This window comes from Peromyscus eremicus, chromosome 6 (assembly GCF_949786415.1).
Source record: "Peromyscus eremicus chromosome 6, PerEre_H2_v1, whole genome shotgun sequence".
Lineage (NCBI taxonomy): Eukaryota > Metazoa > Chordata > Mammalia > Rodentia > Cricetidae > Peromyscus > Peromyscus eremicus.
In genome coordinates this window covers 41,300,822-41,322,770 of record NC_081421.1, presented here as the reverse complement: position 1 = coordinate 41,322,770, position 21,949 = coordinate 41,300,822, and the positions used below count along the sequence as shown (strand labels likewise).

Below are 21,949 nucleotides of genomic sequence, written 5' to 3'. Positions count from 1 at the left end.
TAATTTGACTAAAAACCAACTCAGAGTTTTTACTGAGAAGGAGGAGCTCTGCTGTCCTCAGGTTTCCTCCTTTGTGTCTAAGAGTTCAACAACAGCAAGACTCAACGGTGGAAAGGAAGCAGATGGAACCTGAGAAACACCAACATAATGAAGCTCCTGAGCTTCCTTGCTCCTCATATTCCACACACAGTGCTATGGAGGTTTCCAGCCCAGAACTGCCCAGAGCCACAGAGAGGAGAACTCTGACCCACTGAGCTAACTGAGAAAAGGGCGGCTGCCACAGAAGACACTTTTAGCAATACCTGCCTTACTTGACCAAACATAACTGAAACCTGTACCTCTCTACTCTACTGTTTCAGGAGAATGGAGCTGGAGTGACCTTCCATACCACCCCACCCTGTCACATGGGATGCACTTGAAGTGGAGAGTCAGTGGGGCTGAGCTGGGAACTGATTCTTAATTCCTTAATTCCAGAAAGAAACAAGGTTCCAGTGTCCCTAACAGGGCAGTGTCAGCAAGACCAATGGGGAACTTGGACTCTATCCCAAACCTTCTCCAAGAAGGAACACGACAGTACATGCAGGTAGTAGTAAGCATGCCACTTTCTTTCCACACCTGGCATCTCTGAGGGCCATGGGGAATGAATCTCCATCCTCACTGAGAAGCAGAGGCCGTGAGGTGCACTGGAAATAGCACTAGTGAACATTCCTGTATCACCCCAGTCCTAACCCGTCAGCAGGTCTTGGTGGAGAGCCTCCAACTCCACAGAGTACCACTGAGATGGAATGAGGTGGTGTGAAATAGGGTTGTCAACACTCTGCTTCTCTAACCTCTGGGACTGGTGGAGCCAGTAGGAAGCTGAACTTCTATCCCAGCGACCATCATCTAGAGAGATTAAGAGCTAGAGGCACTGAGAACTAGCACTCTACTTCTTCTACCCCTCAGTGGAAAGCAGAAACAGAAGAGGCAAGTTTCTGGCCCTAAACTATAACAACAAAACAATGCAAGCCAGACTGTGGATTCCCTATCCCTCCCCGAGTTCAGTAGCAGGGGGGTGCTTTTACATCCCAAAGCGAAAACAGTACAAGACAGTGACCTTTTCCCAAAAAAGTGTGAGACCAAGGGGATAGATGAAGTTTCTCTCTACCAATCGATTACAAGGCATTGTGAGCCAGGGCCCCATTTTCCCAGGAATAGTATCAGCAGGCCCAGAAGGAAATGGCATATATACTGTATTAGTCAGGGTTCCTTAGATAAACAGAAACAGGTCAAATGGAGAAAGGGAAAAAAATTTATTATGAGGAATTAGGTCATATGGTAATGGAATCTAGTAAGTCCATAATGTAAGTAACGTAGGAATTGCCTAATGTAAGTTGTGTACCCAGGAAGGTAGCAGGTCTATTTATTTCTGGTCCAAACCAAAGGCCTGAGAACCAAGATCTCAGTACACATCTGAGCACCAGAATCTCTGACCTGAGGGCAGAAAACAAATGCTACACAACTAACTCCAAAGTGAAGACCTTCATTCTTACTCTCCGTGAGCCCTCAGCAGGCTGCCCAGCCACACTGATTAGGACTTGTCTTCACCAATTCAAGGAATCTCTTGGAGAAACACACAGACACACCAGAAAACATTTTGCCAGCTCTCTGGGTACCTCCTATATCAGACAATTTGACATAAAAATTAACTCCATAGACATCCACCATCAAAGCAGAATCAGGAAAACCACAGCATCAATACAAAGATCAAACACTGACATGAATCAGACATTAGAATTATCTGACAAGAAGTATACAGTAGCTAATACAAAAATACTTTTTTAAAAAACTAAAAATGTCTTAAAACAAAATGGGAAATTTTAGAAAGAAACAGAAATTACAGAAAGAAGTGATAAAACTAAAAATGATGGTAACTAAAATAAACAGAGTATGAAATGAAAGAATCGAATGAAGGCAGGACAGGAAGATGAGGAATTCGGAAGACTCGAGAAGGGAGGGAGCTCGCCAGTCTAGAGCTGAGCTAAAGCTTCAGGCCAGCTAAAGTCAAGTCTCAGCATAATTAACATCTGCTCCATGAGTTACCAACACAAAGACAACTATTTTTATTTTAAGGTTAAAATGCTAAAATAGCAGTAAGCCAGGCTTAGCCTGATGTGTGTGGCCTTGAGTAGTGCTTCAGTCCCCTCCCTGGTACTTTCTGGGAATCTCCCAAACTATTCAGTTTTATTTACAGTAAAGATAGTCTAACTTCCTGCATCTTGTGATCAAGAGTTCTGTCTTATCAATTGTAATCCTGTCTGCATGTTGTCAAGTCTCAACCCTGGGACAAACGGCTGAGGTGTTTATTTAACATATCAACCTGGCCACCAGGTTCTCTCTGCATCCCTCAGTCCCTACCCAGTAACAGGGTATGGCTGGCATACCCCACCCTCTACCCGGAACTCACCAGCCCAGGGGCTGGGCTGTCCTCCCGGCAGAGGCTCTTCCCTATATAATCTGGCCATTTTTGGTTGGCTGTTCCTTTTTTACCTTTTGCTCCTTTGGCTGCTGCACCTGGTTCCCTTCTCAGCCCTCCTCACATGGTTCAGGATCACGTCCACTCTGGACTTTCCCAAATGTCTCTGCCCCTGGCTATGCCCTTCCTTTTATCTACAATAAATGTTCTCCTACACCATACCTAGGAGCAGTCATAGCCTTCCTTTTTAATCCTTTTTTTCATTTACATGTCAGGAACCACCCTGTGATTTCGTCTGCATTTCTTAGTAACCCTTTGAAGATAATAACTTCAGAACTCACCAAAGTCAGAAGTATGGCTCTCGCAGCACAGCATTCTTCCCTGAACTCTTCTTTCTAGTAGTCCTGTGCCTAAGATCTATGTTTAAAATGTGCCTTAATAAAACCAGTTCTGTTTCATACTGACTCACCCTGAAATTCATTTCTGTGGTGAAGCCAAGGATTGGCTTTACCTGAAGAGAGGTTTCTGGAAAGAACTGTCAGGTTGCTGGGAGTGGCAGGATGGAGCTGTACCTCCACCCACACCCCACACCAGTCCTGATGGAATGACAAAGAATGGTATCAGCAAAACTTGAAGAATTTACCCAATGGGAACAAGGGAGAAAACGGACAGGGGGTCACTTCAGAGATTTGTGGAACAATAACTAAAGAGCTAGTCATATGACTGGACTCTCAAAGGGAAGGCTACAGTCTTACAAGTGATTGCCATGGAAATCTGGTCTTCCTTACAAATGTGTGTGAATATATAATTATCCCTAGATTAGAAGTTAAGTCTTTAAAGCCAATAAAATCCTAAACAGAAGTATTTCTGATCAATAACCAGACATCGTGGCTCTTCAGTTCTGTGACATTAACACCAGCTGTAACCAGCAGCTTCCTCCATGACCACTGAAAAAGGCAGAATTGACCAAATATATAGCAGTCTAGCCTGCTGGGAAATTAGTACCACCAGCTTACTTATCAGATTTTATAGCTTGGATTTCATCAGAAAAAAAACTTCTAATCACAAAAGCCAGACAGAAAATGAAGGCAAGCCAGAGAATGGAAGAAAGTAATAGCAAACATACATCTGATATAGGACTTGTATATTTCCTAAAACATATAACTACTATAAAATCTCAACAATAAGAAAATAAACTAGTCGGGCAGTGGTGGCGCATGCCTTTAATCCCAGCACTTGTGAGGCAGAGGCAGCCTGGTTTAACAGAGCTAGTTCCAGGATAGCCAGGGATACACGGAGAAACTGTGGGAGTCTGGCTCCCACCTTTTGAAGGGTTCTTGGGGGGAGGAGAGAAGAATGAGTAAGTATTAGATAGAAAGATAGAAGGAGACGATAAGAAAGACAGAGACACAGGATAGCTTCGGGAGGGCCCTTGAGGTTTATTCCAAAGGGCTTTTTATCCACTACCCGGGGAAGAGGCAAAAGACCTCCCCATCTCAAGATTAAAGTGCAACGTACAGCCAAGTGCATACCCTTCAAAACACCTGGTAACCACACCCTTGGCCAAACCATCCCATTACGCAGGCCTGCTGGGTAAAGCAAGCTCAGATTCTCTGACCTTGAGTAAGGTCCTTCTAGGAAGCCTCTGCGGGCCTCCACAAGAAACCCTGTCTCAAAAAAACAAACAAACAAACAAAAAAGAAAAGAAACAAACTGATTACAAATCAGGCAAATGACCAAAACAGGGCTCAGTGGTAAAATAATTGCGTGGCATTCACAAAACCTGAAACTCAATTTTTGTTTTAAAAAAAATTTTTTTTTCATTTTGAAAGAAGCTATATATTACTAAACATCTGTACTTAATTGTTTAAAAAAATAACAATATCCAAAACTGATGTAAGAAGGGGCTAAAATTCAATAATAAAGCAATAACAATTAGGAAACACAATGGGTCATCATAGTATTTCTACCCAAAGAAGATACAGTTTTCTACCAAAATATTTAGTAAGTAGGCACAGGCAATTCATGAGTTAGTTAATCTGTCTGGTGAAGTTGGCATGGTGGTACAAGCCTGTTAACTCCTGGGTTGGCCAAAGCAGGTAACTGCCAGTTTAAGGACTGCCTAGACTACACAGAACATTGTGAGAGACTGGTGTAAACTGGTCCCTACGCCATGAGAAAGCTATAGGGCAGCTAAATCTATGAATATGAAAGCAGAACTATTTTAAATACTAGAAAATTAAGTCAACACTCTATCAGAAAAGCAATTTTCTTCATAAACTTTTAGACATCATTATCAGCATTGGCAATTACTTTTTATATTACAGGGACAAAAGATTTTTTTGAAAGAGGGTCTCCTCTCTACAAAGCCCTGGCTGTCTTAGAACTCACTATGTAGACCAGGCTGGCCTCAAACTCAGAGATCCGCCTGCCTCTTCCTCACTAGCACTGGGTATTAGGACCAAAGTGGGCCCCCCAAATTGCAGTGCTGTTGATAATGTACTAAATGGTAGTCTGGCTCACCTCTGGACTCTGACAGAGGGATTGCTACCTGAACTTAGCATTCCCAGAAATCTTATAAAGCAGGATTCTGTTTGTCAGGACAAGTCATTAATTCCCTTCTCTGCTCCCTACTATATCTGGCAATGGGACATCTAATTCCTGATTAACACAAACAAGCCTGCAACAGATCAAAGTCCCCACACTAGTTCCCAGACTGTTCTGGCCCACATACCACCACCACCACCACCACCACACATCACACACATCACACACACACACACACACACTGAGAGAGAGAGAGAGAGAGAGAGAGAGAGAGAGAGAGAGAGAGAGAGAGAGAGAGAGAGAGAAAGGTAAAAGCACAAAATTTAGGGAATACTGAAATAAGTGCCATATCAAAATGGCTTTTTACTAAAAATATGAGTATAGCTTCTTATTAGGAAATATATGCTTACTCACTATAATAACCGACTAAAGCCAAGCATGGGAGCAGAAGGAAGGTGAGAAGTTCAATGTCACCCTTGTTTTACACAGTGAAGCCAGTCTGGGCTATAGAAGATACTGTAAAAAAAACAAAGGGAATGTTCTAGTTTTCTTTCTATTCCTGTGATAAAAACCATGATTAAAGGCAACTTGGGGAAGAAAAGGGTTTATTTCAGCTTACATTTTATAGTATAGTCCGTTATGAAGGGAAGTCAGGGCAGGAACTGAAGCAGAAGCCATGAAGGAGTACTGCTTGCTGGCTTACCCCTTATTGCTTGCTCAGCCTGCTTTCTTACAACCCAGGACTACTTGCCCTGGAGTGGCACCACCCACCGTGGGCTAGACTCTCCCTCATCAATCATCAATCAAGAAACTGCCTACAAGCAATTCTGATGGGGCATTTTCTCAGTTTTAGTTCCTCCTTTCATCTTCCAGTTGACAAAAATCCCTAACCAGCACAGAGGGGAAATCATATGATCAGCCCAGTATACCAAAAAAAGAGGGGCAAGCAGCACTCGTTAAAGGGCAGTAATCATTCTTGATTTAAACCTCAGAAAGCAGGAAACGGGAATCTCTCATGTCGATAAACACGGTCTTTAAAAACCTACAGCACAGAAGCACAGCAGACAAGTCCACACTGAGTGATAGAGAAGACAGGCACGCACCTGCACGTGTACCGTCCACCTGCACCAGTTCAGTTCAATAAGACAAGGGAGCGGGCGAGGGAGCTACAGCTGATTAAATAAACAGGAATATCTGATGGGACAGAATGCGATGAGGTTCTATGCATATGATATATGTTCAAGAAAATCAAGTGAAAACACAAAACTAGTAAAATTAATTAAGCAAAGGAGCTAGATATATAATCAATGTAGAAAAATTACTCGCATTCAGTAATTAGTAATTTAGAGCAGTAATGTTTATATTAGAATATGTGATAAAGAAAAATACCCCACCCCCCCCGCAACAATAATTATATGCAAATGCGTAAAAATATAAAATGTTATTGAGAAGTTTTAAGAACAACTGAATAAGTAGAGGAGAAATAGGAAGATTGTGCTGTGTGAAAATGTCAATTCTGAAGATACCTAAATACAACCTGAGTCTAAATCATAAAATGAAATCTGATAAATGATTCTAGAACTCTAGAAGATGACACTAAAAAAAAAAAAAATGAAGACTTGCCCAGCAAAATATCATAATAAGTATATCCTGAGGATAAAGTGGTTAAGTATAGTGCTGACTGATTGGTAGACAGTGAATTACTAACACCAAATAGAGGGCCCAAATTAAGCTAGAAATTAATAAGCTGCAGTTCAAATTAGGGGAGAAAGGGAGACATATTTAAACAAAGATGTCAGGATAACAAACTAGACATTTGGAAAATAACAAAAAACATAAAATTACAAGTCTACCTCATATTATATATAAAAATTCACTGCAACTATACGAAAAAGCTAACTCTAAAACAACACTATAAAGTAATACATAGAAGTTTTTTCTTGTACTTTTAAATTGGGATTATTGTCATTTTTCTTTCCAGTACTGAATGTTTCACTTGCAAGATTTATATTTTCCCTTCTGATAATAAAAATCGAATTTCTCTTATTGATATATTTTCCTTTGTTATACGAAGTCTTCATAGAACTGTCCATCAAGGCTCTTCCCTTTCTCAGGCTATAGAGGTGGGGTCAGGACACCAGTGAGACTCTTACAGGTCTTCAGACTTAAAGAGAACGGTGCAAGGAAGGAAGAGGGGTTATTTACTGCAAAGAGACGTAAACAGGATGTTTCCCATCCTTTTCCAAAGTCAGAAGACCTGAATTTTTCCTTTATCTCAACAGGCTAACATCCCATGTTCTTCCAATAAACTCCATGTTGAGGCTAGGATTAGTAAGTCTCATGACACAGAACCCTGGCAGAATTTGGCTGAGTATGGTATTTTTAAAAAAGAAAAGAACACACAACAAAAAATATAAAAGACACAGTAAAAAGATAAGCAACCATGAGAAAATACTAACACATAAAAAGTGTAAGGACAATATATTAAAAACTCCCTGGATTGGGGATATAGCTAGTTGTAGTGCCTGCCTAACATGCACAAAGCCCTGGGTTTGATCCCTAGCACCACATAAACCAGGTGTGGTGATACATTCCAACACTGGGAAGTAGAGGTAAGAGGATCAGCACTTCAAGATCATCCTTTACTGCATGAGACCCTGCCTCAAAACAAACAAGACTCATGTAAACTAATAACCCAACAGAAATTTGGACAATGTATGTGTGCAGTTAACCAACATAGGAAGAAATATCAATGTGCATGTGAAAAACAGTTAACCTTCATTAACAAAAAGAAACCTAAATTAAATATCCAGGAAGTAACATTTTTTTCATGCAGGAGAATAAAAATTTTTTTTTGTTTATTTTTTTGTTTTTTGTTTTTTTGCTTTTTGTTTTTCGAGACAGGGTTTCTCTGTGTAGCTTCGCACTTTTCATGGAACTCACTCGGTAGCCCAGGCTGGCCTTGAACTCACAGAGATCCACCTGCCTCTGCCTCTCGAGTGCTGGGATTAGGGCTGGAGAGATGGCTCAGCTGTTAAAGGCTAGGTTCACAACCAAAAATAAAAAATATTTTAAAAAGTATAAAGGATGGCCAGTTCCTAAATACTTAGTCAAACTTAATTAATGATGTATTTGCAAAGGACATTTTGGTTTAATAATTATCAACAACTTAAATTGGAATTTGCTTTTGGTATTTTTGTTTCTGAGAGTTTATCTTATGGAAAAACATACGTTTAAAGGAATATAAATATAAATAGCACCTATAATAATAAATAGTATAAATATTGAAAAGAGAAAAGATAAGTAAATTATTATATATTCCTAAGAAAACACAGCCACAATAAAAAACAAGGTAGATCTGTTTGCATTAATGTGCAACAACTTCCAGTATATACAATTAAGTGGCAAAGTCACAGAACACACTTAATATATTATTTTTAAATATCATCTATTAAGATACAAAGCTACAACCCCACCTCCAGGAATTATGGCTCCTCCACCTGGTATGAGACCACCCATGGGCCCACCAATTGGCCTTCCCCCTGCTCGAGGGACACCTATAGGCATGCCCCCTCCAGGAATGAGACCCCCTCCACCAGGAATTAGAGGCCCACCTCCCCCAGGAATGCGTCTACCAAGACCCTAATATGGTTGATAAATATCAGCCTTTCTTTTTCCCTGCAATGTGTCTTGTGAAATTGTGTAGCCTGAAAGCTTTTTGACCCCTCTTACTGCATTAATTATAGCTAATAAATACATAGAGCAATTGAAAAAAAAAAGATACCAAGCTACAAAATAACAGAGATCTACTTATAATAAAGATAAAGAAAGGCACAGTAAAGGATATAGAAAATATACAGATGGCCTGGAACAAACAATGCTCCCGCCTCAGCCTCCTGATTGCTGGCAATACAGGCTTGTATCACCATGCCACCCAAATCTGTTTTCTTTCAAACTAAATAAGAGACAGAAAACATACTCCAACCTTTTGTCTTTGGATTCACTGTCAGTTTTATACTGGTCAAACTCCTGGCTAAGAGACTGCAGCTTTTCTTGAAGTCTCTTTTCTCGGTCTACACTTCCTTGATAAAATTTCATTTCTTTTTCCATTGCTTTCAGTTTTTCTTCCATAGCCTTAAATTCATGAAGAATTAGATAGCTGACGCCACAGTATTTACAAACTGTTTCTTCAGGAGACATCTAGAAACAGAACATATATTTATTGGAATGTTAGGTTTTTTAATTGTGAAAAATAAAATTCAAACGAAGATGTTATGCAACCATGCTGGAGACAGAGTAAATACACAGTCAGCTATGCTGCTGGAATAGTCATTATGACACTGCCTACACCTGGATAAAACTTCTAAAATCAACACAAATCTTGGGAAGAGAAAAGATTTTCTCAAAGAAATGATTTCTCTGTGGTATCAGTAAGAAATAATTACTCTTGAAATACCTTTCACAAAACAAAACTAAAAATGTTAAAAACATCCTTACAACTTTAGTTCTCAGATGAGTTTACTATACTGTCAGAAGAAACCCATGGCCTTTCACTGCCAACTATGCTATGGCCCTCTAGATCAGTGATTCTGTACCTTTGGGGTCAAATGACCCTTTCACAGGGGTTGTATATCAGATATCCTGCATATTAGATATTTACATTACTATTCATAACAGTAGCAAAATTTTGGTTATGAAGCAGTGCTGTGGAATAATGAATGCTGTGGAATAAAGCTTTTCTACATGGTTTTAAAAAATGCTGATTGGCCAGTAGCCAGGCAGGAAGTATAGGCGGGATAAACAGACAAGGAGAATTCTGGGAAGAGGAAGGCTGAGTCAGGCGATGCCAGCCCGTCATCCAGAGAGCAGCATGTAATGGCACACAGGTAAAGCCATGGAACACGTGACAACATATAAATTAACAGAAATGGGCTGAGTTTAAATGTAAGAGCTAGTCAGCGGTAAGCCTGAGCTAATGGCAGGGCAGATTTAATTAATATAAGCCTCTGTGTATTTACTTTGGTCAAAGCAGCTGTGGACCAGGCAGGACACAAAAAAACTTTTGGTTACAGAGTAGCAATAAGTTTATGGTTGGCATCAACACAACATGGAAGAATTGTATTAAAGGGTCACAGCATTGAAAAAGTTGAGAACCACTATTCTAGAAACCTCTAGGATTTTTCAGATCCTATTTTACTTATTTATAAAATTATGGCACTGAACCAAATGAACTCTACACTCTTACTCAGCTTCAGCATTTTAGGATTTCTATAGAATTTAACATTCTATCCAAAGCTACAGTAGGAAGAGCATTTTGATCTTATTTTCTTCTTTGCTATACTCATTTTATAGAATAAAACTGAGACTCCTGAAGTTTCATAACCCGCTAAAAGGTAAGTATGTTAAAATTAAACCCAAGTCTTTTTAAGAACTGATACTTATGTATTTATGTACCATATTGTACTTATCTATTATGGGCATATGAGTTCTTGTGTCCTTCAGATAAAGTGTGTGTGTGACTCTGGTCTATACAAGGGCAGTGAAAAAACAAGCCAGGAAAGAGACCCTTCTTTTTTGCTGTCTTAAGAATAAATAGTCCTTGGGTAGCCTATGTTTGATTTACTTTCATAAAGGTAAGAGAGCTCCAGGGCACCAAAGTAAAATCAATTCTTAGATTGCTCAATAACAACTTAAAAAAAAAATATGTCTCATCATGGCTTGGAATTTAGTAACTGGCCCAAAATGACCTCCAACTCACTACCTTCTACTTTATTGTCTCCAATACTGGGATTACAGGCAACACACCATACCTGGTCAAAGTGTTTCTTCTTAATGCAACCTCCCTTGAGACAGTAGAAAGTATCCCTGTAACTATGTTACAGCACAGGGATGTATAAGGTGTCCCTGTAACTATGTTACAGCACAGGGATGTAGAAGGTGTCCCTGTAACTATGTCACGGCACAGGGATGTAGAAGGTGTCCCTGTAACTATGTCACAGCACAGGGATGTAGAAGGGGTCCCTGTAACTATGTTACAGCACAGGGATGTAGAAGGGGTCCCTGTAACTATGTCACAGCACAGGGATGTAGAAGGGGTCCCTGTATCTATGTTACAGCACAGGGATGTAGAAGGGGTCCCTGTATCTATGTTACAGCACAGGGATGTAGAAGGTGTCCCTGTAACTATGTTACAGCACAGGGATGTAGAAGGTGTCCCTGTAACTATGTCACAGCACAGGATGTAGAAAATGTCCCTATAACTATGTTACAGCACAGGAATTAAGAAGGTGTTCCTGTAACTATGTCACAGCACAGGAATGTAGAAGGTGTCCCTGTATCTACGTTATAGCACATCTACCTATCCATTGCACAAGTGTCACTTGGAACAAACTGGTAACAAATGTTATAAAATAAAATGGCCTCGCTTAACAATTTCAAATCAAACACCAGAATGCAATGTGTGAATGATTATGTCAATCCCCCACCTCTGATATCAAATGTATAGATTTATAAAATAGGTTTGAAAGAATTCATAAATGACCTGGTTTAAGCTTTAGATGTGTTCTTTGGGTCTACTCTGACTGAGATGTATTGTTTAGTCTCTATACTAACATCCTTAAGGATGAGAAACTCCTTTCCAAAGCAGTCTATTCCATCTTCTGCCAATTTTGTCTCCCAGGAAATCCATGCAAAAATCCACAGTCTCTACCACACATGGCTCATTCTAAGATCTAGACAGCTTGCTTCTTCTAATAGTTCAAGACAGCTATCAGGAATACGCCGTGTTTCCTCATCCTCAGATAACCACCTCCAGTTCCTTCCATTTTTTCATAGATAACAAGCTTTCTAGTCTCCATCTCATCCTAGTTTTCCCTGAACTTGTCCTATGTGTTTCCCAACATAACATATAAAACAGAATGGCTCAGTGTGGTAGATCTTAGAGAAGAGAACAAGAAAGGACTCAAGCATCTTATTGGCAACATTATTAGCAATACTTTCTAACAGAACCTGAGTCTGAATCACTCTTTCATATTTTAGCAATTTTGTGTTATAGCAGACAGTTCAACTGACATCATGCTAATCAATGTCCCCGTTTAACTATACACACACACACACACACACACACACACACACACACACACACACTGTTCTGCTTAGCAATGTGACTGACTTTGTCTACCCACCCACCCTCACCATCACTGATCGATAGCCCCAAATTACACTTTGGACATGGAAGACCCAACCTCTAGGCAGGAATAAGCGACCAAGGTCTGGAAGTATAAAGAGTTAGGCAGTTAGGTTTTCCTAGCAACTATAAGGGTAAAGCATCCTGTGTGTGGTACATAATTAGCCATATTACTGGGCTGAAACACACAGAAATAAGCTGAGAACAAGACACTGTGACTCTAAAGAGAGAAAAAAAATAATGGGAAAATCTATGCCCTAGGCCTAATAGCCTCCCAGTTCCTCACCACAGTTCCTCTTGATAACTGAATGTCCTACTCACATTTTGGGATCTTTGTCCAGACTTTTTATTGTTCTTTTCCCCTTATGCTACTTACCCCTTGAAGCCAATATTTCTAATCTCTTCTGTGAGCACTAGGCTTTCAGATACAAGGTCAGAACTACAAATGTTAATGTAAGTGTATATCTGACATCATCTACATTCAAATATATGCATATAAAACAGCATATGTCACACATGTGTGTATATATATATACAGATTGTGTATATACATGTGTGTATATATACACACACACATGTAAGATATATGTTCGATATGTTTTGAGGCTGGAACTTCACACACCACATCACCTTAGTTGACACTAGTCCCACTGACTAAATACTGTTCCAATATATCTCATTATGCAAGTATTAATTATCTCTGCAACTACCCTAAAGTTATTCATACCTCATATATTCATACATAGTAAGACAAACTTTATCAGACATCTTCATAAAGTCCATGTATTCTATGCCTACTATAGTTCTGAGAGCTAGTAACCACAGACACGAAAATAAGTGAGGGCTGGAGAGATGGATCAGATGTTAAGGGTACTTGTTGCTCTGCCAAGGACCTGTGTTCAGTTCCCAGCATCTAAATGGTGGCTCACAATCAACTGTAACTAGTTCCAGGGGATCCAATGCCCTTTTCTCAACCTTCATGGGAATCAGGAACAAATGCAGTGCATATTTATATATGCAAGCAAACCACTCATACGCATACAATTAAAAAAATCCAAAAAGGAAGGAAGGAAGGAAGGAAGGAAGGGAGGGAGGGAGGGAGGGAGGGAGGGAGGGAAAAAGGCAAGATAGCCCAACAGGCAAAGATGTTTACTGTCAAGCCTCACAAACTGAAGTCAATCCCTGGGATCCACATGATGGAAGGTAAGAACCAGCTCCTGTGAGCTGTTCTCTGACATCTCTGTACATGTGTTGTGGCACACATAAACACACATAAAATAAGTATAATAAAGAAAAAAATTAAATGAAATAGCAAGGCTCATATGCTATCTTAGTGAATGTAAAATTGGTCCAAGGGTTAGAGCCTTCATTCATGTACCCAGGTATGGTAGTGCAGGCCTTTAATCCCAGCACTCAGGAGGCACAAGTGGTGGGTTTCCAATAGTTCAAGCCAGCCTGGTCTACATAATGAGCTCCCAGTTTAGCCAGGGCTATACACCATGACCCTGTCTCAAAAAAAAAAAAAAAAAAAACCCACAAAAAAACAAAAAAAAACAAAAAAAACTAACCCTGACGAGCCACATTTTAATAATATACTCTTAAAGTCTTGTCTGGAATTAAAATGAGGCTTGTCAGTCAATAGCATTTCATTCATGGAACAGAATTTGCATATTATCCTCTCTAGCAGGTTTCAGGATAACAGGAGTGACTCTCCAATCCCATTCAAAATACTGTCAGTCCTTCAGAAGCTGAATTCATTGAGAACAGATGGGTACTTCCTAGAAGTCCTTTGCTCATCCTGAGTTTTGATTCATCTCATTAATTAGAAGATTCTATTGCTTACTCTAAGGCATTCTACCCCTAAACTTTGTCCTTTAGCCACAGTCTTTTTCCTCCTCCTGAAAAATGCCTTATCCTTATTCTAAAGAAAATTCTTGATGGTTACAGTAGACTTGCAGCTGGATTTATGAAACAAACCGTATAAGCTTCACATTGTGAAAGGTATTAAAACAGATATATTCATCATAACAATCAAGGGATGAAAAGCTAAAATAAGTAAAGCAATGCATTTTAGAGGTTTTTCTAAATGTTCATCAAATTGTGATTTGGAAACAAAACAATAAAATAATAATAGGCCCAAAAGAATGGTCTCCAGATTTAGCCAAGCATAATATGGGATCCCTGAATTATCTCTTAAATAAATATACGACCCACATAGATTTTCTGGGCTGTTCAATTATAAATAGTTTTCTACAAGCAAAACTGTAACAGAAAGGATATAACCATTTTCAAATTCTTAGTGTCTGATGGACTAATTGCTTGGGACATTTTCTGAAGCTTGAGATGTTATGAAATACTGTAATTATGGATCCAAATGAAGCAAGTAAAAGTTCTCTATTTGTTGTGAGTTGTAATTTGTGCTCACTTCTTCTAACTCAATGTTCTATCATCTCATTTCCAAAGTAACATAATAGCATGCTGTCACTCCTGACAAAAGGGCCATCATTAACAGGAAGTTCCTGCCTCTTCTGCCGGAGGCAGCATTAACAAGTAGAGTATATTAAACAAATGCAGATCCCTTAAAAAATACATTAAAGCGGGATGCTGGTGGCACATGCCTTTAATCCCAGCACTCAGGAGGCAGAGGCAGGTGGATCACCGTGAGTTAAAAAATAATTAAAAACAAACTTCTTAAATGCAGTGTTTGTACTCTTAAAATTATAATTAATATAAAAATGATAACTTTTAAAAATTAAATTAGGCTTCTAACCTTTGTCAGCATTCCTGACCATACTTAACTACAAAAAGCATCTAACTGCCTTGTGCTGCCCAGCTAAGGCACAAACCACACTTAAGGGTAGGTCCTATGCCCAGCAGTAGATGACCAATGCAAAATGAACTCAAAGGTATTTTTGGAGAGTATTTTGTCTCACATTGCTTTGTATGGGCATTTTTACCTTACTGATCTTTTGTTTGTTTATTATGGTTTCTAACTTTGTATTTTTTTATATTTATTTTTACTTTATATAAATCAGTGTTTTGCCTGCAAGTATGTCTGTATGCGGTAATCAGATCCCCTGGAACAGGAATTACAGACAGCTGTGAGCTGTCATGTGGGTGCTGGGCATTGAACCCGGGTCCTCTGGAAGAGCAGCCAGTGTTCTTAACCACTGAGCTATTGCTCCAGCCCCCCGAATTTTGTATTTTTATTGTGTGTGTGTGTGTGTCTATCTGTCTGTCTGTCTGTCTGAATGTGTAAGCATTTCAAATGCTCTTTCCTTTTTTGTTAGTATGTTCATTTTTTAAAATTCTTATTTGTCTTTTCTATTTGTCTGTTTATTTGAGAGAGAGAGAGAAGGAAAAGGCATGGAAGGGTGAGGAGGAACTGAAATGAGAGAGAAGAAACTGTAATCAGAATATATTGTATGAAAAAAACCTTTCTTCTCAATAAAAAAGTTTAAAAAAATCAGTTCTTTGAATTGATATGTAGGTATAATTCAGTTCCTAGCAATATCCCAATAAGATGATTTACAAATGTAGACAGGATTATTCTCAAATTTATATGGAAAGCCAAAGAAACCAGAATAACTAAAATAATCCTTTAAAAGATGGCTAAAATGTAAAAGATAACTGTACCTGATTTTAAGAAATGCTGTGCTACTAACTAATCAACAAATGTATATTATGTATTATATATATTATTTTTAAATATCATCTATTAAGATACCAAGCTACAAACATAACAGAGATCTACTTATAATAAAGGTAAAGAAAGGCACAGTAAAGGATACAGAAAATATACAGCTGTTGTTTGGGCAGAAGGGTGATCACAGAGGTTATGGAATAGAATAGAGAACCTAGAAACAGACCCATATCAGCATATGAAGTTTGGGTATAAGAGCAATTAAATGATGTCAAGATAAGGCACAGGTAAACTGGCTAGTCTTGGGTTAAAAGAACACACACACACATCCCTAAACCTCCTGATATACAAAAGTATATTCAAAATGGATCATGGACTTAAATGTAAACTATAAAAATATATTTTAAGTGGGAAAAAACAACCAGGTGAAAATCTTCAGTATATAACCTAGTACAAGAGGTCCAATATTTGGTTCTAGTTTCGTCTTCTGTTGTTGTGATAAAACTCCTTGACCAAAGGCAATTTGGAGAGGAAAGGGTTTATTATAGGTTTAAACTTCCCAGTCACAACACATCATGAAGGAAAGTCAGGGCAGGAACTCAAGCAGAAACTGTGGGAGAATGCTGCTCACTGGCTTATTCCCTCGGCTCATGCTCATCTTGTTCTCTTATACAGCCCAGATCACGTTGGGCCCTCTGACATCAATCATCAATAAAGTCAATCTCTTACACGTCAGTCCTACCTGGGTAATTCCTCAATTAAGGTTCCATGTTCTTGGGTAACTCTAGATTGTGTCAAGTTGACAATAAAAGCTCACCAGCACAACTTGATACAAAAAGCATGATCTGTGTCTTAGGTTTGGATTTCTATTGGTATGAAGAGACATCATGACCACAGCAACTCTTACAAAGGAAAACATTTAACTGGGGCTGGCTTACAGTTTAGTTCATTACCATGGCAGCATGGCATGGCAGCATGCAGGCAGACATGGTGCTGGGGAAGGAGCTGAGATTTCTACAGGCTGCAGGGAGACACTGTGTCACTGGGCATGGCTTGAACATATATGAGACCTCAAAGCCCATCTCCACAGTGACACACTTACTCCAACAAGGCCACACTTCCTAACAGTGCCACTCCCTATGGGCCAAGCATTCAAACACATGAGTCTATGGGGCATACCTATTCAAACCACCACAATCTGTAAATAAAAATCTTGACAACCTGAGCTTCAACAAAATTAAACATCTTTGCTTCAAAAAAAAAAAAAATCCAAACCTGTGATAATTATTAAAAACACAAGCTACATATCAGGAGAAAATATTTTCAGACCATATACATGGTCAGTAGCCAAATTATATAAATAATTCTGAACTGGCCAGGCAGTGGTGGCTCATGCCTTTTAATCGAGGTCAGCCTGGTCTACAGAGCTAGTTCCAGGACAGCTAGGGCTACACAAAGAAACCTTGTCTCAAAAAAACCAAAAGAAAAAAAAAAAAAGAATTCTGAAAACTCAACAATTTACAAACAATTAGAAGAACAAAGAACACGAAGAAACATTTGACCTAAAAGGACACACAGATACTGGTAATTTCTTTTTCTGTTGCCATGATAAAATACTCTGAGAAAAGCAATTTACAGGAGGAGGAGTTTACTCTGGCTCACAGTTCAACGGTACAATGCATTAAGGCAGGCATGTTAAGGAGACAGAAGCCTGAAGCTGCTGGTCACCATCGGGAAGTAGAGAGTGTTGAACACATCCTGCTGGTCAGCTCTCCTTCTCTACACAGCTCAGGATCCCAGCAACAGAATGGTGTCACCCACAGTGGGCAGGTCTTCCCACCTCAACTGTAATCAAGATAATGCCCTTCGAGCATGATCAGAAGTCCACCTCCCATGTAATTCTACATTCTATTAAACTGACAGTTAACACTAACCAAATACCAGATGAGCATATGATATTCTCTATTACTAGATTTAAAAAAAAAAATACAAATTAAATCTCTAGTGTGATCATTACACCTACTGACATTCCCAAATGCTGGTAAAGATTTGGAAAAGTAGATCACTCAGCTAAGTGGATACTGCAGGGAAGAGTATAAAATTGTATATCCACTCTAAGAAACAATTTATCATCTCTTAAAAACTAAACTTACCGTAGGTCCTTGGGTATTTATATTACAAAATAAAAACATATGTTCATGTAAATGCCTTGTATGTGTTAGCCAAAATCTGGGAACAACACATATACAGTTCAAAAGATGAATGATTAAACGAACTGGTACATTCACAACATAGATTATTATCCAGTAATAAAACTCAAGAAATTTGTTGCGTAGTGATGGTGTACACTTTTAATCCCAGCACTAGGGATAGAATGTTTTAAAAATATTTTTACTAATGAATTACTTTTTATATTAAGTAAATAGTGTTTCCATAAATTACACAGCTTTCATCAAAAGGTGTCAAAACTACAAGTTTTAAACCACACACACACCACCACCACCACCACTTTCCAAGATCCTAGATCTAACATTCCTAAGACCACTTTCTTTTATTCTCTGCTCTAACTCAATACAAAATCTGAACCTAGCCACATTGGCCCAAAATGACCTGAAAAATTAAGTTTATTTTCTCTGGCAATGACAACCTGTGCTTGGAAATATAAAACTGTTATTCTGAATAAATTTCAAAGTCCCGAAGTACTAAAATGACTTTGCTGAAACAGAACAAAGTGAGCTGTTAGTGCTGGGGAAAGGGCTGTTATCCGGAAAGAACAGCATGCTCTCCAGCCCCTGCACTGCCACTTCTGCTGTGCAAAATAAACAAGGCTGATTTCTTTACTTTGTGTCCAGCGGTAATAGAGATCTCCTGAAGCTAAAACCTTGTAATGTCTTCATTTCGTCATCATTTTAAAAACAAGGGATTAGCTTTCTCTGTGTGGACTGACTTTCCACTACTTCGCTGCTTTGACTTACCCACAACCCCTAGCAAAAAAAGCAAAAGAAATTTATTTTTTTCTAACAAGAGGACATGATAAGTCCATAAAATGAGTTGACACTCACAAGAGGAGGAGATACACAATTATTGCTTTGCTGATCCCTCAGTTCTGTTTTCGATGTGAACTGTAAGAGTAAAAGAACGCTGCATTCAACTTGCAGAATACTGGCTGAAGCTTCTAGCAACACTGCTGGTTATCTGAGGTCAGAGACAGGTAGGAATCTGCTCAGCCCAGAGAAAGAACAGATTCAGAGATGGTGTTAAATGCACACAGAAGGAATTGTAGAGTCCAGCAAAAGACAAATGGGACACAGATGCCCCATGGGCCTCTTGTACATTTTCTGTCACTTAAGGAGATGGAAGTCTGAGAAGTGCTCTGTGCTCAGCTAGAAACTGTGATAAAAAGAACCAGGAAATGAAAGTCAAAGATTATCTTCCTTCTTCCCTAAGATTCCCTGAGGAGACAAGACCAACAAAAGGAGACTTAATCTTTGCTTCTAAGCAGGCAAGGGACTCCAACTTGAGCTTATTAGCATCATCATTCTTCTCCACTCTTTCCTTTGATGGCCATCTCTCTCACCTCCTTTTTATTTCCTCCAAGTGTCCTTTCTCTGGCACTGCTCCTTTGCTGTTAATGGTACAGTGAAGACAGCCATTTTCACATTCTAATGCACTCAACACCCATTATCATATCACACAGCCAAAGTACAGAGAGAAAGAAGAAAGGCTCTCTCGCCTCTCCTCTCTGATTCCTGCACTAGCCCTCCTTGCCTATACACAGGAAAAGAAAATAAAGAAAACACAGCAGGGCTCCTTTAGGAAGAAGAACCAGACTATAAAGTAACAGAAAAAAAGTTAAGAGACAAGAAAGAATGAAAGAAGAAAAAAAGGCTTTGAAAGACATCTCTGTCACTGTACACTGATTCATCCACCTCAAGTCTTTTTTCCTCAAGGAAAAAAACGTGGAGCACATTTTCTAAGCCATTATGAAAAAAGTCCCTTTTCTCTATCATAAAAATTAATCAATTCAAATTCGAATACTATTATCAATACAAATTATACATGATAATTATCCTTAAGTGAAGTGCTTATGAACACAAGTGGTTCAGATTTTAGATTTTCTCAGACTTTGGATTGTATGTATATGTAAAATGAGATTTCTGAACTAAGACCCAAGTCTAAATACAATATCCATTCATGTTTTACACCTGTGTTAAATGCCTAGCCTAAATGTGATCCTATACAACATCTTAGTAAGTGCATGCATGAAACAGAAATTCATAATGTAAAATTTACATTTGTAGATAATATAAGCACTTGAAAATTTCCAGCTTTTGAAGCATTTTGCATTTCATATCAGGGATGTCCAATCTGAATAGTCATATATTTAACATGATTCTCTATAGAATAATATATGCAAGTGGGCAACACAGAAAGAATACTGCCTGATGATTAGGTAATTAAATAAATATGGACAATGCAGATAACACATAGGTGAAAAGTTTCAGAAAAGAAAAGCTTATTTTTGAAGACCTTCTAAGTTTGGGGGTGTCCATACACATTTTGGTTGCTTTATAGTCAAACCACCAGAAGAGCACATGACACTAATGGGTATAAAAGTATTTTTTTATGTAAGTGTATCTAACTTAGGTCTGAAAAAAACACAAAGCTATACTTTACCTTCTACACACTGGGCAGGACAAGGCTCCAGCTAGTAGACTTGTCCCTGGTGTCGACAGCTGAGCCTCTCCAGCTGTCCCTGCTTCTCCGCATTGCCAGCATAGTCCTGCCATCCTTACCTCTCACCATGTCAACATGACAAAAGCACCCCCCAGCTCTAAGTCTAGAGAAAAACTCAGCTCTCAGGAACCAACCCTAGGTCCACGTCTTTGACACAAAACTCCACCTTTGACAATCTCCAGTACCCAGGGATTCCGGTCTTCAGCTCTCCACTCTCACACAGACAACTTGCAGGAGTCAGTTCTCTTTCCATCATGGGTCCCAGAGGTCCAAATGAGACCATCAAGTCTGGCAGCAGATACCTATACCAGCCGAACCACCTCTGGCCACCTCTGGCCTCCTGGGCACTGTCTTATATGAAACTGAAATCATACCACTGTCTGGTAGATGTTTAATGTTTCTTCATTTTCTTTCCAACAAGTGATTAGGATCTGAAATATGGGTTTTTGCTTTTAGGTTTTTTTTGTTTTTGTTTTATGATTTTTTTTTCATCTCTCTCCCACACTTAAGCTATTTCACAAAAAAAAAAAAAAAAAAAAAAAAAAAAAAACACAGTTCAAGTGAGAGGAAGACCTTGAATTTGTTCAAACCCATGGAAGAACTATTTTTGAGGTATCAGCATAGCCAAGCTTCCTATGTGCTTAGCATTTAACAGTTAACTTCAAAGGTAAAGAGAACTGCATGCAGTGATTTAAAGGATCTCTTCTGGTAACTACACTTCCTTTAAAATTTCCATAAATCTGGATGGTGGGCCGCAAGAACAGCACCAAGTCAAATCGATGCTGTGATTAATGGTAACAGGCCATCCACAGCAGCCGGAACAGTGGCAAAAGCCCATCTGAATCTGAGCACGGTTTTCAATGGAGAGTGATAAATTACAAGTTAATGAAGAGCTGGCTGTAAGGCTGGGGTACAGCTCTATTACAGACGTGCCTGAAACATTCAATTCCGAGCAGGATAAGGGAAGCAGATGCTAGACTTGCTAGAGAAACTGTATCAATAGGAACAGCTAAGGTATAAGGTTGTAACTCACAATTCATGTCGATAATTTTTGAAGAGGTGATTTTTAATTATTATATTAACAATATATGGATTGTAAAACTAAATATAGAAGAAATGCCTTTGCCTGAGAACAGATGTAAAGTAATAGGGAGGGTAGCATAAAAAATAAGAATTGATTGTTAACTAGACTAAACGAATTACGAATATGAAATTAAAGCTTTAAGACCGCTCAGCAAATAAAGATACTCATTGCCAAGCTTGACAACCTGAGTTAGATTGCCAAGACCCACACGATAGAAGAAAACCAACTCCCATAAGTCATCCTCTGACCTTTGCATGCTGTGGCTCATGCTGGAGCGTGCACACACACACAGATTTT

At 39.0% G+C, this 21,949-nt stretch overlaps 1 protein-coding gene across 2 annotated transcripts in view; it reads right to left on the bottom strand.

Moving 5' to 3' along the window:
* Lekr1 (leucine, glutamate and lysine rich 1) overlaps positions 1-21,949 on the bottom strand; it is a 175,310-nt gene that overhangs the window by 151,441 nt on the left and 1,920 nt on the right. The window contains exon 2 of one of the 2 annotated variants that reach the window (XM_059265431.1): positions 8,988-9,202. The exons of the other annotated variant lie outside the window; for it this stretch is intronic. Within the exon in view, the coding sequence (XP_059121414.1) occupies positions 8,988-9,202 (215 nt within the window). The remainder of the gene's footprint in view (positions 1-8,987; positions 9,203-21,949) is intronic. 2 annotated transcript variants of the gene reach the window in all.